The sequence below is a fragment of the Eschscholzia californica genome, unplaced genomic scaffold (genome assembly GCF_041429995.1).
Source record: "Eschscholzia californica isolate CP2 unplaced genomic scaffold, dmEscCali1.0.p SCAF_4, whole genome shotgun sequence".
Lineage (NCBI taxonomy): Eukaryota > Viridiplantae > Streptophyta > Magnoliopsida > Ranunculales > Papaveraceae > Eschscholzia > Eschscholzia californica.
In genome coordinates this window covers 51223721-51241677 of record NW_028238461.1, presented here as the reverse complement: position 1 = coordinate 51241677, position 17957 = coordinate 51223721, and the positions used below count along the sequence as shown (strand labels likewise).

Genomic DNA, 17957 nt, shown 5'->3' with positions numbered 1-17957 from the left:
AAAAGATAAGAGAAAATTGAGCCACCAACCCGGATCCCTCGCGCTCCCACCTCACCTCATTACCATCTCGCCCATACCACATAGTTGTATATTTGGTAACTTGCAAGTTATTTATTACAAATGAGACATCTTAAATGGATTTGCAGCCAGCCAAGGGGGGCCATGACCCCTCTTGGCCTGGCTGTAGATCCGTCCCTGGTTTTGGTAACAAACTATACAAAGAGAAATTTTCCTTATTTTTGGTAGTTTTTCATTAATTTATTTCCATATAGTTTTTGGTAGTTTCCCATTGATTTGATTCTCTCTATATTTTTTCTTCTTTTTAAACATATTTTCTCTCTCCAATCTTAACTTTTTTCATTTTCTCCTTATATGATGGACAATTACAGGACATTCCTTCCAAAATGTAAATTACTTTCAAGGAAAATTCATGGGACATTTTTCTTTAAATTGTACATTTTTTTATTTACTGGACTCTTTTGTACTAGGAATTGTCTTCTGTACCGGGAATTGTTTTATTTGTTAGCAATTTGGTTATGTATTAGACACTTTTGTATTGGGAATTTTCTTGTTTACCGGGAACTGTTTTATGTACTGACCATTTGGTTATGTACTAGACACTTTTGTACTGAGATGTTTCTTGTGTACCAGGAATTGTTCTATGTACTAGGCATTTGGTAATGTACGAGACACTTTTGTACTGGGAATTTTCTTGTGTGCCGGGTATTGTGTTATGTACCAGTCATTTAGTTATGTATTAGACACTTTTTGTACTGAGAATTTTCTTGTGTACCGGGAATTGTTTTATGTACTGGCCATTTGGTTTATGTAATAGACACTAGTAAAATATTTGATGGAAACTTTAAGATGTTAGGTGTGACATTCTATGCACCCTACATTTCAATATTCTAAGACAAAAGATGTGTAGTAATGTTACAGAGAATTTTAAATTTCAATTATCCCTCGAGAAAAAATCAGTTTGCGACCTACAAAAAGAGACAAAGTTTAGTAAAAGGGAACTAATTAATGTACAGTAAAGGTAAACTTCAACACAAAACGTAAGATGTGCTGGAAAGTATGAATTGTACAATACATTTGAACACGAGAAGGGATACCTATGAGACAAAACAATATTGGTGTAGTATCCCAGAAAACATAAAGAAATTATGTACAAAACTGTATGGGAAGAATATTGACATATTCCTAGAACAAAGTTGAGAAGGAAAAACAATCGGAAACTTAAAAATGTACAGTAAATCTAGTAATGCACCACACTTTTTTTAATTCCCACTCTAAGATGCGGAATACAACAATTAGTATGCCGATTCAGTTCTTGTGGAATCATTGTCGCTGATGATCTTGCAACAGTTGAAGATAAAGGACTTAAGATATCACGTTGCAACCTTCACAAATAAGGAAAAAATATAGAAATGTAAGGCGAAGGAAACTAAAAAAGGTACAGTAAACTTCCACATAACAAGGAAACGTAGAAACTGATTGAGAACGATAAAATGTAGCGGGAACTGAGGAATGTACACTACATTTCAACACGTAAACGTATATCTATGTCGTTAAATATAACAAAAATTAGTACAATCTCTAAAAGAATTGGGAGATGTTCAGTGCAATTTGAACCTTAAATCCAGATTTGTTTCTTTAGATCTCGCCAAATCCGGATTTAGTTTTTCCATTTAGATTAAGATTATGTAAAGACAAGAGAGAGATAGACACACAAATCAAACTAAACTTCTTCATTATTAAATATAAATCCAGATTTGTTGCTTCTAGATCCCAATGATCTGGTTTTAAGATCCATGAATCTAGAAAAATCACAGAATTTATTTAGGGTTTTAAGATTGTTATTATTCGCTTAAGTTTTTAGAAACCCTAGATTTCGATTTTAGGGTTTTAAGATCCATGAATCTAGAAAAATCACAAAATATATTTAGAAATCTTTTTTTTTTTTTTTATCCAACGAATCTGATTTTTTTTCAGAAAACCAAACTTTACTGCTTACACATCCAACGAATCTTGCTTTTCCATAAACCAAAACATCACTAATCTAACTCTTCACCATTAAACCGAAAAATACTTCATCTGAATCTTCACCAAAAACAGATCTGGAATAGGATTACTTGATGTAGATTTTTTTTAGATTATGTAAGAGAAAGAGAGAAAAATGAGAGTTTGTAAAAATTTCTAAGAGAGAGGACATTAAGAAAGAGATGTTGTAGCCTGTAGAAATCTCTTAGAGAGAGAAAGATGAAGATGTTGAAAATTTTCTGAGAGAGAGAGAGAGATACAGATAGGTAATGTAAAGGGAATGGGGGTATTAAGGGTATTAATAAAGCATGACAGACAAATAGTGGTACTTTTTGTCTTTGGGCCCACCCATTAATAACTAGTTGGACCTGCAACTAGTTTTCAAATGGTTGTGGATCTTACCCACATTAGGGTAGTACTTTTTGGACCATTTACCCATTTTGACTAAGAAATACCCCATCTTTGTTTTTTGTTTTTTTTTTTGTTGAGAAAATGTGGTGGAGAGGGATGTGAGGTGGAGAGAGATATTTCCTAACTAAATTTATTTTAAAATTATATAAATGGGAGGGGTAGTTATGGTATTTCCATGAATATAGAGGGTCATATTTAAATTTACAGAAATTTGGGGGTCATAAAGGAAGTTGATCACAAAGTAGGGGGCCATATAGGAATTAACTCAAAAAATAAACATATTTCAATACAATTAATCTTCTCAAATCTAGAAAATGGAAGAGTTCTCATTCCTAAATCAGTAGAGATAGTCATCCAATCTGAAACAAAACAATTTAATGAAAAAATGACATAGTGAATCAGTAATAAATTAAGATGACGCCAAAGTAAAAAGATGGGAATGAGATTTGATAAAAAAGAAATAAAGATATTAAGGGAGGAGAAGCATGGTGTTTAGTTGTCCTAGTTAAAATTGAATTACTTGAAAAGAAATAAGGAAAATGATATCCCTATACGAAAATGAATTGGGGACTCCTTAGGGATACTCGTAAGTGTACTCCCCTCACAGGACAAGGCCACTTTGGTCTTTGCACTCTGACAAAAACGGTGAAAAGACCAAAATGACCTTGTCACTGTGAGGGGGAGTACACTCGGGAGTATTCTTATGGAGTCCCCCTATCATCACTGATCCCTAAAACGGTAAGATAATAGTGGAGAGAGAATGAGACGGATGTAAATCGTGAGAGAAAAGTAGGGAGAGAAAATACGTGGGGTAATAGTAAATTTCAGGAATATCTAACCGATTACAAAATAATAATTATTGACACTAGTATCCTTCTATTTTGAGTCGATTTACATGAAGAAGATTTTATATGAGACGTAAAATTGATCTTTATCAAACTCCCGAAATAGAAGGTTAGACTTATTCTTTAAATAACCGACTGAACTGTTTTATTACATTAGATATGGTAACTTATGAAGACGCCGAAAATAATTGTTGTAGGCACATTTTTACACCCAAAACTTAGGAGGCATTGGGTGTAAATTGGGCGTCTAAAACATATATACGGGGGACCTTTAGCCCCTCCCAAATAATATAAGTTGCTTCTATATGGCCTTTGAAAATTAGTTTATGTGTGGCTAAAAGCAAATAATACAACTGTTGTTAGCAACCAAGAGAAGAGATTGACTAGAGTCAAACTCCTTTGACACCAAACACCTATTAGCATCCGGTGTAAAGGACACGTGTCGATTTTGTTCGAGAGCCGAAGGCAAAAGCTCAGACTGGACAGTCCGAGTCCTTGCTGAGGACATTTTCAAGAAACTTCGAGTTGCTATCGATCTAACCTTAACTTTGCTCCAAGACAACTACTTTGAATTTGTTGCTAAACAGGAATTACTAATTTTAACCTAATTTGATTGTTTAATATTAAATTTAAATATGATTTGTATTTTAAAGATCGATAAATAGAAATGACTTGTTTTAGAGGTTTCTATTTCATATCTTCATCAATGTTACATGGTGATTCTTTGGCGTGATAATGACAATGATAATACTAACAAGAAAAAAGTCAAAGGGGAGGAAGAGCACTCAAGATGTTTGACTAGGTGTTTTCTATTCCATATTGGGTGCTAACAGCCACCGGGCGCTAAAAACTTTTTTATTGGGTGCTTATACCCGAATCCAATTAGTTTCCACGACCTTTTCAGTTGTTCCAGTTGATTTCAAGGTTAGTTTTCATTCGAGTTTTATGTGCTTCTTCATCTTATCATTATTATTTTTTTTTGAACAATTTATTTTATTCGGAGTCGGGTAATTCATGAAACGCGATACAATGATCTTTAAACACTGTCATAAATTCATGTTTGAACATCCAGTTCAAGGTCGGTGTCATTAAAATGTTTTCGGATTCATAATGTTATGGGTGAGGGTCATCCAATATTGATATAACAAACCTCCCTACACGAAAATTTACTATAGTTATGGACATGGAAAAATGAAATAAATGAAGATCCATTTCACATTTGTGGGTGTCAAATTAAGAAGGGAAAGAGCCCCCCTCACGTATGGGGATGCATAAATGATCCCCTCCCTACTATCATGGGCGTGACAAGCTATTACCATTGACTAAAAAACCTAATAATTTTTTAACCACAAGACAAGGATTTACATCTCCTAGAAAACTATGAGATTACGTGATCAAATTCTGGAGAATGTAACTTATTTACCCGATTTGTCTATATAATATATGTGGGTACGTTAATCACGATAATTATAGTATTTCCTATTAGTTTTCTATCTTTGTAGCTTCCAATATAGATGCACGGTCATTGTATTTGTCAAATCTCACCACAATTGTAGTATTTTTGTTATTTTTTCTATTTTTGTAGCTCCCCATATAGATACATGATTATTGTATTTGGCGCATTTTATTGATACATCTATAATGTTCACAAATTAAAAAACCCATGATTATTTTAAATGGTGAAAATCATAAATTAGTATCAGACAAAATCTCAAGGTAATCTGTGCCTAATCTTGATAAGTATGAAAATTAAATGTTAATGCAAATGAAGGTGGCAGAGTGTGAACTGTTGGTGATAAAGAGACAGATATCAATTTTTTAAATTAAGTGGTAAAAACGGGTCAAACTTTGGAGTCGTTTGTTTTTGACAATTTTTTTTTTTTGTTTTGAAAGGGTTTTTGTATTTGGACTTATGAGTTGGAAACCTCTAGGACAATGTTCAAGTGGTACACATGATAAACGCGATAGAGACATGGAACTTTGGAAGGAAAGAGTCTCAAACTTTTTCTATTTTTACTACACCCCACTTTGAGTTTGTGGGGTCCTACAATGTTATAGTCTAGCAAGAGTGATACTATGTCCTGTCACTATCCGACCCATTTTCCTTCCTAACGTAATGTTTTTTATTAGAACTCGAACATTTAGATGTTCACAGAGGGATGCATATCACCCAACTATATGTCTGTTTGCAGAATTTGAATTAGAACACTACAATATGCGCTTTCAAGTGAAATGACCATAGACTTTAATCGTGACAAGTATTTTTATGTTCAGTTATACCTCGTGAATATTTACGTGTAAAATACTTTCAAAATTAAATTAATTAAATTATGCCATTTCCATTATTATTTACTTCACAAAGCAATAAAAACCTAAATTTTCATCAATACCCGGTACTCCCATTTCATAATTAAACAATTCTTTTCAGCTATTTCATCTTTACGGAAAACATAATATTCTCAAAACCAATGTTGATTTGTTAGCTATACTCCATCAACGCGTGATTTAAAATGTCAACAATGCCATAAATTGTCAATAAACTAAAATGGTATTAATTTTTCGGGCCGGTAATTATAAGGCCCAAAATGGGGAAGTTAAAGAGAATCAGGCCCAATACTAAATAATAATGAGGAAAAAACCCAGTAGGTAAAAATACAATTTTACCTTCCAAAATGAAATTTTCCGCTCAAATCAACGTCAAAAACAATTTTGAACATTTCTGAACAATTCTTGGTTTGCTCTCGACAATTTTGTAAATTTCTGAACAAATCTTAGTTTGTCTCAACAATTTGTAAATTTTTGAACAAATTCGTTCTTGCTTAGACATTGTTTTGCCAAAATATTTCGCATTTTTTTCTTTTGCATTTTACATAGACAAACTAACACAAACATTTTGGCTACAACATTTTTCGATTTGTCTTGTGAAAAAATAAATGGTTTTGGCATTTTTTGTTTTGCTTTCGACATAAATATAAAGACTAAAGCATTTTTTTTGTTTGTCCTTTACAAAAATTAAAATGTTATGCGTATTATCCTTTGTATTTAACAAATCCGTTAACGAACAAATAATATTTTGACTAATACATTATATATGTTGTTAAGAACACAATTATATATGACACCAACATTTTATAATAAGTCGGGACATTATTATAGATATTGTCAACATTTTATAACAACACAATGATATATGTTGTCAACATATAAGGGTAAAAATGGAATTATGAAAACAATATGTTGTCTTGTTAACAACATAATTACATATGTTGTGAACATTTTGAAAAATGTTCAAAAAATGGGTTTTTTTGACATTATTATTTTTGAGTGGGTTTTTTTCTTATTAGAGTCTAGATTTTTGGGTTTTTCACTCATTTTTTCTATTTCCCTTCAATGATTTGATTAAAGAAACAAAATTCAATGCATTTTGAATATTTGGGTTCACAATCATAAAATATATAATGATTATAATGATTTGAAATTGAAAAAATAAATAAACTTCCATTGAATCATTTTGAATTGTCCCACAAAATAGGATAATTCTGCCAGCCAGACCAGAGAGACGTGATAGAGTCTGCCATATACTTGACTAGTTGCCTAAATTATTTGTCTTATTGATTGGAAAAGAAAAAACAAAAATGTACTCCACGTTTTTAAGCAATTAATGATCTGATCAAACCTAACTCACATACCTAATTAACTGTGGGAATTGTCGGTGGAATTTGGGTTTCCAAATTGGTTACCAAAATTGAATAGGCAGTTTTCAATTGGATTGAGGGCGGTTTCAAGCCAAAGCCAATAGGCGGTTTCATGGCATCAATTGGCAGTCGGTGGTTACCAATTAGAATGGTTGGTTTCTAAATTCCTAAAGCTATGGTCGGCTTATAATATATTTAAATAGGGGCCTTGAGTGCTTTGTTAATCACATCAACACAAGCAACAACAACTCTTCTTTAGAGAGAGCTAAAGAGAGCGAGCAAGTGAGAGAGAAATTTTTTGTTCATAGTTTTGAGCGGTGTTAAATTTCTCGGTCGTCGAAGATTTAGTATAGAAGGTTAAATTCTATACGGTACCATCTTGGGACGAACTTGCGGGTTGTGTGAGTCGTCTTCATCTATCCTTCAATAAAGATTTCTTGTTCGCCCGAGGACGTAGGCTTTAAAGCCGAACCTCGTTAATTCTGTTCGCATATTTGATTTTGGCTTAGCTTTTCGATTAATCTTCATAATCGGATCAATTTCTAGGATAGGTTCGATAGCTTCCGCGACTTTTAGTTTTAACAATTGGTACCAGAGCCTTGTTGAGATTGAACGAAGAGAAGATGGGATCGAGAAGTGGTACGGTCAAAGCAGGGAAATATGAGATAGAGAAGTTCAATGGGAAAAACGATTTTTCTTATTGGCGGTTGCAGATGAAGAATCTGTTAATCTCGCAGAAATTACATAAGACGTTGACGGGAAAGAAACCAGGAGATATGTCAGATGAGGATTGGGAGGAGTTAGATCTCGAAGCACGGGCTACCATTATGTTGTGTCTTGAGAGGGACGTGGCGTTCCTAGTAGACGGAGAAACAACGGCGGCGGGTGTGTGGTTAAAGCTAGAAAGCAGTTTCATGACGAAAACTTTAACGAATCGGGTCTACTTAAAATCCAAATTATTCACATGTAGGATGGAAGAGGGTTCTTCTATTCAGGAATATGTGAATAGGTTTGACAGGATTATCTCAGATTTGAAGGATATTGATGTTAAGGTTGAGGATGAGGACCAAACCCTCATATTGTTACTTTCATTGCCTAAATCCTATGAGAACCTTGTTCAAACTTTGATGCTTGTTGGTGATAGTCTAAGCATGGAAGAGACGAGAAATTCGCTATTAGCGGATGACCTTCGTAAGGTTGCTACTAGCAGTATGGCGTCGGGTGGAGTAGACAAAGAACAAGCACAAGGGTTGTTTGTAACGAGGGGGAGGAGTAATGAAAGGGGAAAGGGAAAGGGCGGGAAATCTAGATCCAAATCTAGAGGCTCTTTCAAGAAAACATGCTTTAGTTGTGGTGAGCTTGACCACTTTAAAGCGGCTTGTCCAAAGAGAAAGTTGAAGCAAAAGAACGAAGGCTACAAGGAGAAACAAGAGATGCAAGAGGCGGGATATGTGTCAGAAGAGGCGGACGAATGTTTCTCGGTGACAGAGGTGTCTGAGAAAATCTTCGATAAGTGGATGCTTGATTCAGGGGCGTCACACCATATGTGTCCAAATAGGGAGTTGTTTACTACCTATAGGAGTATAGATGGTGGTACAGTTATACTGGGTGATGATAGTATATGTAAAACTGTGGGACTCGGAACAATATGTATCAAGATGCACGATGGAGTGGTGAGAACATTGACGGACGTAAGACACATACCCGATTTGCGGAAAAATCTAATTTCCCTTGGTGTGTTGGAGCGGAACGGCTGTAAGATAATTATAGAGAATGGCTCCATAAAAGTCGTTAAGGGTTCTTTGGTGGTAATGAGAGGTACTCGTTACGGTAATTTATACAAACTTTTGGGGACAACAATTACTGGAGATGTAGCAGTAGGAATCAGTGGAAGGGATCCAACGGCTAGTACGAGGCTTTGGCATATGCGCCTTGGGCATATGTCAGAAAAGGGTCTATCTCTGATGTGCGGTAAAGGCTTGTTGAAGGACATGAAGAAGCCTTGCATGGAGTTTTGTGAGCATTGTGTGTTCGGGAAGGCACACAGGGTGACGTTCTCTTCAAGCAAACACAGGAGCAAAGAGGTATTAGACTACGTACATACCGATGTCTGGGGACCGGCAAAGTTACCTTCCAAGGGTGGTTCCAGGTATTTTGTTACATTCGTTGATGATCATTCGAGATTTGTCTGGCTTTATTTTCTGAAGCATAAGAATGAGGTATTCAACACGTTTCTGGTGTGGAAAGCAATGGTTGAGAACAAAACTGGTCGAAAGCTGAAGACGTTAAGGTCGGATAATGGGACCGAGTACACGGATGGGGCATTCAAGGAGTTTTGTAATCAGGAAGGCATTGTGAGGCACTGGACAGTAGTAAACACACCTCAGCAGAATGGAGTCGCAGAGAGATTGAACCGTACACTACTTGAGAAGGCTAGATGTATGCGCTCCAATTCGGGATTAGGCGTAGAATGGTGGGCAGAATCTGTTGCTACAGCTTGTTATATTGTGAACAGGTCTCCACATTCTTCTTTAGATGGCGGCATACCTTACGAGGTGTGGTCAGGTGAACATGCAGATTACGGGAGACTTAGGGTTTTCGGTTGTACGGCCTATTACCATGTTAAAGGTAACAAACTTGACAATAGAGCAAAGAAGGCAATTTTCTTAGGATATGCTACAGGAGTTAAGGGTTATCGGCTATGGTGTACGGAAGACAAGAAGTTTTTAATCAGCAGAGATGTGGTATTTGATGAGTCATCTATTGTAGCTATGGCGAAAGCTACGGTGCCTAGTTGTGGTGATGTTGGGTCTACTAAAGCTCAAGTAGTGGAAGTAGAAGCCGAAGACCAACGGGTTTCTAGGAATCATGATCAGGTGGAGCATCAGGATAAAACTCAGGATGACGAAATTGATGAACCCGATCATGAGGAGGTTCAAAGGGAAGGTACACAAGTTTTACAACAACAACAGCAGGATGTTTCGGTACACACTAGGCTGAAACGGTTATATAAGCCGGTACAGAGGTTAGGGTCAGACAAACCTCTTAGGCATTACGGGCAGGCAAATGTGGTTGAATATGCACTCTCGGTGGAAGACGACGAGCCGGTCACCTTCAAACAAGCTATTACAGCGGAGGAAAGAGAGAGTTGGTTGGTTGCTATGCAAGAAGAGATGGAGTCTCTTCACAAGAACCAGACATGGGAGGTTGTCCCATTGCCCGAAGGTAAGTCTGTTATTGGTTGTAAATGGGTGTACAAGAAGAAAGAGGATTCTTCCGAGATCAAAGGTACAAGGTATAAGACAAGACTAGTGGCCAAGGGTTATGCACAGAAAGAAGGGGTCGACTACAATGAGATTTTCTCACCGGTCGTGAAACATACTTCTATTCGGGTGCTATTGAGTATTGTTGCTCACAGGGATCTTGAGCTGGAACAACTCGATGTTAAAACCGCCTTCTTGCACGGTGATTTGGAAGAAGAAATTTATATGGCTCAACCTGAGGGATACAAGGTTGAGGGCAAAGAAAATCAAGTATGTCGTTTGAGGAAATCTCTTTACGGATTGAAACAATCCCCTCGCCAATGGTACAAACGATTTGATTTTTTCATGCTAAAGCATGGTTTTCGCATAAGTGACTATGATTGTTGTGTATACATCAAGAAGCTTCGCGAAGGTGACTTTATTTATCTCCTTTTGTATGTGGATGACATGCTTATTGCTTCTCGAAGCATGGTGGAGATAGATAAGTTGAAATCTCAACTCAGTCAAGAGTTTGAGATGAAAGACATGGGCGCTGCAAAGAAGATACTGGGAATGGAGATTAAGAGAGAGCGGTCAAGTAAGAAACTGTACTTGAATCAGAAAGGTTACATCGAACGAGTAGTTTCTCGATTTGGAATGCAGAATGCAAAGGCGGTGTCAACACCTTTGGCACCACACTTCAGGCTCTCGGGAAAACAATCTCCCACTACTACGGTGGAGAAGGATCATATGGATCGTGTACCGTATGCTAGTGTAGTTGGCAGTTTGATGTACGCTATGGTGTGTACTCGTCCGGATATTTCACAAGCGGTCAGTGTAGTTAGTAGGTTTATGGCAAACCCAGGGAAGACACATTGGGAAGCTGTGAAATGGGTCTTGAGGTACTTGAAGGGTACCGTTGATACGGGTTTGTGCTTTGGTGGAGACACATGTCAGGTAAGCGGTTATGTTGACTCGGATTATGCTGGCGATCTAGATAGAAGACGATCTACTACTGGTTATGTATTTAAGGTACATGGTGCTCCAGTTAGTTGGCGATCGATGTTACAATCTACAGTTGCGTTATCTACTACGGAGGCCGAGTATATGGCTATGGCCGAGGGTGTGAAGGAAGCATTGTGGTTGTGGGGTCTTCTGGATGATCTAGGGATTAAGCAGGAGTGCGTGGATGTATGGTGTGATAGTCAAAGTGCAATCCACTTGGCGAAGAATCAGGTTCATCATGCTCGTACTAAGCATATCGATGTCTGGTATCACTTTGTACGAGATGTCATAGAGGAAGGTGATGTTTCTCTCATGAAGGTACACACAGATGAGAATCCCGCGGACATGTTGACTAAAGTGGTGACATGTAGCAAGTTTCAGCATTGCCTGGAATTGCTACAAATCGGCTCGTGTTAAGTTGCCCGAAAGGGCGTAATGGCGACAAGGTAAACTTTATGTGAAGGATTGGTAGAACTACGGTTGGCTTGATCCTATAAAAGGGTACGTAGGCAGCCATGGTCATATGGTGCAGTCGGATGAAGCAGATATATCTTACAAGAAGTATCCTGTTGTTCGTCCAAAATTTGAAGTCTATCAAATTGTGTACGAGGTGGAGAATTGTGGGAATTGTCGGTGGAATTTGGGTTTCCAAATTGGTTACCAAAATTGAATAGGCAGTTTTCAATTGGATTGAGGGCGGTTTCAAGCCAAAGCCAATAGGCGGTTTCATGGCATCAATTGGCAGTCGGTGGTTACCAATTAGAATGGTTGGTTTCTAAATTCCTAAAGCTATGGTCGGCTTATAATATATTTAAATAGGGGCCTTGAGTGCTTTGTTAATCACATCAACACAAGCAACAACAACTCTTCTTTAGAGAGAGCTAAAGAGAGCGAGCAAGTGAGAGAGAAATTTTTTGTTCATAGTTTTGAGCGGTGTTAAATTTCTCGGTCGTCGAAGATTTAGTATAGAAGGTTAAATTCTATACGGTACCATCTTGGGACGAACTTGCGGGTTGTGTGAGTCGTCTTCATCTATCCTTCAATAAAGATTTCTTGTTCGCCCGAGGACGTAGGCTTTAAAGCCGAACCTCGTTAATTCTGTTCGCATATTTGATTTTGGCTTAGCTTTTCGATTAATCTTCATAATCGGATCAATTTCTAGGATAGGTTCGATAGCTTCCGCGACTTTTAGTTTTAACATTAACAATAATCAGAAATAACATGATTCATCAATTTGATTCCCTTTAAGCTGTACAAAAAATAATAATATTTTGAGGGTTTGAAAGGAAATTTCTTTGGTTATAATCTCTATAAATGATTCACATTGTTATTGTTTGTGTGATATTGAAAGGGTAAAAGATTTCTGGGTTTTTGAGAGAACCCAATTTCCAAGTTTGGGTTGATTGTATTTTTGGTTTTTAGGGTTCTCAATGGCTGATCAGAATGATCATAAAGAACCATTGTTGAAGAAGAACAATGTAGTTTATCATGAGGGTTGTCCTGGTTGTAAAGCTGATCAACTTAAAGATTCACAAACAGGAATACCTTATAAACTGTTGTTTTATATATGGATTGTTGTAGTAAGTTCTGGTAAGTGATCTTTATAATGGGTATAACCCTAATTCTGTTTTTCATTTCTGTTGACTTGAAATTTTGATTAGATGAATCAGAGTTAGATACTTGTAAGACCTATTTGTTTTGGGTATGTCTATTTTGATTCTTTTGATGAAAAGTGTTTTTAGTTAAAGATTACTAATGTTGATGGAGATAGAATTGAAAGTATAAAAGTTGGAATTCTGAATCTGGAATGAATTGATTGAATACTATTAGAAGTTCAAATCGAAATTGAAAAACTATAAGCAAAGAAAAGAGAAAAAAACATTTTCTTAGATCAAACAATTAGGATTTGGAGACATTTACTCATTACTTCAATGATTGTTATTTTGTGATTGAAATCTCTGTTTTTATGTGGTTATTCTTTTCAGCTTTACCTCCGACATCGCTCTTTCCATTTCTATACTTTATGGTACGTGTTTCAATTTCGTATTACGTTTCCGCTAGCAATTTTCGTTTATCACTTCTTTAAAACATTGAAATGCATCCAAATTATAGTTTTCGGGCAACTTTCTAGATGGGTTCTTAACTGCATTTTGATCGTTCACTCAAATTATGTAAGGTTCTTGCTTTGTAGTCTAATTTAGATCTGTCGTTTCTTTTAGGTAAGAGACTTCAATATTGCAAAAAGGGAGGAAGATATCGGATATTATGCAGGATATGTAGGTAAGCACCGATCTTTACATATGCAATATGTTAACACGGTTCAGGAATACACGATACATATATAGATTAAGACCAAACTTGTTCAAATATGTTTTTAACCTATGCTAATGATGCCTGTATTTTTTCCTTAGGAGCTTCATTTATGTTTGGAAGAGCTTTGACTTCCGTCTTCTGGGGTATAATAGCAGATCGATATGGTCGAAAACCTGTTATAATGTTTGGCACTGTATCAGTGTTAGTATTCCTTGATCTCATTATCCTATCAATTTCATCTTGCTTTTATCGCTATCAAAATTCTACAGGTCTACTTGTAAAGTTTCTCATGTTGAAGAGTTCGTTTATTTTATACCAGGGTTGTATTGAACACTCTCTTTGGTCTAAGTACAAACTTTTGGATGGCAATTTCTCTGAGATTTCTTCTTGGAAGTTTGAATGGACTTCTCGGCCCAATAAAGGTAATTGATGCGCCACTCTAGATCCACACACGAAATCTCCGATTTGTATTTTGCGTGCAATTTGGGCTTATCAGTTTGGCTGATTTTCAGGCATATGCTAGCGAAGTTTGTCGAGAAGAACATCAAGCATTGGGACTATCACTTGTAAGATTTTTTTTCTCCGTGTTATCTTCTTCATGGTATAACAATCATTCACCAAGAATGGCTTTTCAGGTTAGTACAGCATGGGGAGTTGGGTTGGTGCTTGGGCCAGCTCTTGGAGGTTTCCTTGCACAGGTAATCTCCCTCCACCATCTTCTTCAATTCCTTATTCAATTCGAATGACATAAACTAGTTGGAGGACCCAAAAAACCACATAATCAATATTATCGATTTAGTCGAATCTTGATCATAATTCAAACATTTGAAGTTTTCTGAAATTCAGCTTTCTAATGTCATTTCCCTGAATGAATATATTTTCAGCCTGCAGAAAAATACCCGTATTTGTTTCCTAGTGGATCTATCTTCGCAAGGTAAGCAATCTTATAACTTTTTTCTCATCTGTCCGCTTTTCCGAGTCACTTTTGCTTTTCTTTTACCATTTTTCACTAAATATTGATGCTCCTAAACAAATTTTCTTTCGCAGATTTCCATATTTCCTACCCTGCCTTTGTATATCCCTATTTGCAGTGGCTGCATTCGTAGTTTCTTGGTGGCTTCCGGTATGTTTGTTAATCCTTTATATATCTCAACAACTTTGTAAAATGTATACTCCTTTTTCATAATCTTGGTCATTTCGGGTACTGGGATATTCGTGCATTACTATATTATATAGTCCTAACTGTTTTTATTCTACAATATTTCGCTTTCGTAGGAAACATTGCACAACCATATTGTATGTAATGAGGATGGAGATGGAAGTGAGGCTACAGAAAAAATCGAAGAAGCTACTAAGACAGGGACAGATTCCAAGCAAAGCCTTCTCACAAATTGGTCATTAATATCATCCGTAATCGTTTATTGTGTTTTCTCACTTCATGATATGGCATATGCAGAGGTAATTTATCTTCTTTTTTCTTTTCAAGTTAACCCATGCCTTCTTTATTATATCTATATTTGAACAAGAGATTGTGTTTGATTAGTGGAATTTCTTTCTTCGATAGATTTTCTCATTATGGGCTGTGAGTCCTAGAAAATTAGGAGGATTGAGCTTCACGACTGAGGATGTCGGTGAAGTACTTTCATTCTCAGGTATATAAATTACGTTTTTACATGAATATTACGTTCTATTCAAGATTATACTTAACTTCTAATTTGATGATTAGGTTGTGGTATGTTACTCTTTCAACTTCTTCTCTACCCAATGGTTGAGAGAATTTTCGGGCACATGAAAATAACTCGAACTGCATCGGTATGCTTTCATGACTATACTTTAAGATTTGAGTTCACCCATATGTTATTTTGTACTTATCGAAATTGATTCTGTTTATGCTTTACTTGTTCTACTTGAAGGTGATATCTGTACTATTACTGTCAAGTTATCCATTAATCGCTAAACTATCCGGACTCAGACTTACATTGTTAATCAATTTCGCATCCTTATTGAAGAACGTTTTATCTGTAAGTACTAACTCAACTTGTTCTTTCCTCAATATCGAAGACAAAAAATTCCTTGAAACTGTACTAACTATTTTGATTGATCTCGAGTTCTCTGACATTTTATTTATACTGTTATCGAACAGCTTTCAATTATCACTGGGACATTAATCCTACAAAATAATGCTGTGGTAAGTTCCTTCTATTCTGTTTTTGTTTAGTTTTTTCGGAAGTATACTTTTTCGTTTCGGCTTGAGCGAAAACGAGGGTAGATTTTTAAGCGGAATATTGTGAAAACAGCCTCAACATCAAAGAGGAGCTGCTAATGGGATTTCTATGACCGCAATGTCTCTATTTAAAGCAGTTGGTCCTGCTGGAGGAGGTGCCGTGTAAGTATTCCTTCACATTTTGTTACTCTTTTTATGGTCTTATCATGGCTATAAGTGGGTAGTCTTCTCCCGAATCGAACAAATCAAAACCCAGTTTCTAGGTTCCATATCGTACTTCGAAAACAAGAATCAGATTTCTAGTATAGAATGGAAACATAAAACAGTAATGTTGTGTCTGGTAACAGAGAAATAACTCCATGAAATAAAATTTATTTCCACATAAGTTGTCCATCGAACATATTATCAATAGGTGTGAACTAGGCCACGCTACCTGAGTCCCACCTGAGGTTGACCTATTGTTTAGACAGGCAAGGCTTGCCGGTTGCGTGGACCAAGTCCAGGCGGCGATGCTTTGGTCTTGGAGTGCCCAGACTGGGCTGTCGGAATTGACACCTCTATTGTTATGCTTGTTGTTTTGAAATATTGGAGAACTGATTTTCACCCAATTATTGTTTTTCTCCAATGCAGATTTTCGTGGGGACAAAAACGTATGAGCGCTTCAATTCTGCCAGGTACAAATTTATACCGAATCCCAATTCTTAAAGACATTTTATTTGGTAACTGGTAAAACATGACATAATTTTTGCCTATTGAGATAGTTTTTAGATATTAACTAGTACACTTTTTTGCTTGTTAAAATGCAGGTGTTCAAATCGTTTTCTTCGTGCTAAATGTGATTGAAGTGCTTGGATTTGCAATGACCTTCAAACCGTTTCTTTCTCTCCCTCAACGACATTGATAGTATATACGTCAAGTAAATTAAACTTTACGGTAAAAAAAAAGATGAGATGATTACTTTAGGGTAACCATATGTTCATTTTTTTTTTCTTTTGGAGAGGAGAAGTATAGTGTTGTTAATTTGGGAAATTTTGTATTCAAGAGGATAATGGAATTAAGAAAATAACTTATACTAGGCATTCTTTAAAACGTTCTGAAACTAGGTTGTCGGTTCCATAGATCCGACAGTACATTGGGCTGGCAGACAGATGAGAAGCTATTTAGCTTTGAGAAAAATGGGGCTTAAGGCTAAGAATTTTCCTTAATGTGTTGAAAGTTTAAACCACATAATCTTCCTAACAATGATGTTAGACTGACAGGGTTCCGACCTAGGAATGGACATTGAGTATCATAATTTGCTATAATATTTTTGAAATTTCAAAATACATATCAAAGTATTTAGAATGATCTAGATCTTTTCTCAGATGCGTCAAAAATTTGTGTAGAGACTAGACCTATGATTATCCTTCTAATATATATATTTATTTCATTCTTAAATCGAAATAATTGAGCAAAAAGTTACCTAATCATACTAATACAAACTTCATATGAAGAGACCTGAAGACAGAGAATGAATTCAGGAAAAGAAATCATAACACATAAAAACATAATTCACATGACCTAAAGACGGCTACTCACAACATGTTAACTTCTCAATTACAAGAAACAATAAAAACCAAAACTCTTAAATTCTTTGAACCAAAATAGAGTCATCTTTCTAGAGTAGTTGATAAAGTGTAAGTTGGTGTATTTATAATTGATTATGGATTAGATTAAGAAAATAATAAAAAAGTAGTTGATGATTTTTCTTTGGTTGAAAAAGTAGTTTTAAATCAAAAAAAAAAAAAAAAAAGTAGTTGATTATAGATGGCCACCTTAGATGCAGTCCCTATGGGCTATGGCTTATAGCATATAAGCTAGATTTGCTTTTTTGATGAGAGAATATAGATTAATTTGCCTCCCTTTAAAAAGAACAAGATGGAGCACCAAATAGACAAAACAAAACCAACTGAGTAGCTATCTATAGTTTTCTAATCCAAACAAACCAACAAATATTTCCACCTCATCCTAAGACACTGTTACATTTTTTTTCCTTTGGAGTTATAGACACAAACCAAAGGAATAAATCCCTCATGCTTCTATCCTTTTTGTTTGAAAGTCATGCTTCTATCTATACCTCTATACTTTATACTTCTTACGTATTATTTTGTCTTCATTTATTTTCTTGTTTGCTATTTTT

At 35.9% G+C, this 17957-nt stretch overlaps 1 protein-coding gene across 2 annotated transcripts; it reads left to right on the top strand.

The window, feature by feature from the left end:
* The first annotated feature begins 12440 nt into the window (after positions 1 to 12440).
* Positions 12441 to 16867, top strand: LOC147545819 (protein ZINC INDUCED FACILITATOR-LIKE 1-like). Of its 2 annotated transcripts, XM_086638628.1 has the most exons (17): positions 12441 to 12831; positions 13227 to 13267; positions 13461 to 13521; positions 13653 to 13755; positions 13874 to 13976; positions 14067 to 14120; positions 14190 to 14252; positions 14439 to 14488; positions 14602 to 14677; positions 14830 to 15012; positions 15119 to 15206; positions 15281 to 15366; positions 15468 to 15575; positions 15698 to 15742; positions 15852 to 15940; positions 16409 to 16452; positions 16585 to 16867. In XM_086638628.1, exons 1-17 carry the CDS (start codon positions 12672 to 12674, stop codon positions 16677 to 16679), a joined length of 1449 nt encoding a protein of 482 aa, XP_086494754.1. In that variant the 5' UTR covers positions 12441 to 12671; the 3' UTR covers positions 16680 to 16867. The 2 variants fall into 2 exon arrangements, with proteins under 2 accessions (XP_086494754.1, XP_086494755.1); XM_086638629.1 differs by lacking the exons at positions 16409 to 16452; positions 16585 to 16867 and having other exon boundaries at positions 15852 to 15944.
* Positions 16868 to 17957: the final 1090 nt, after the last annotated feature.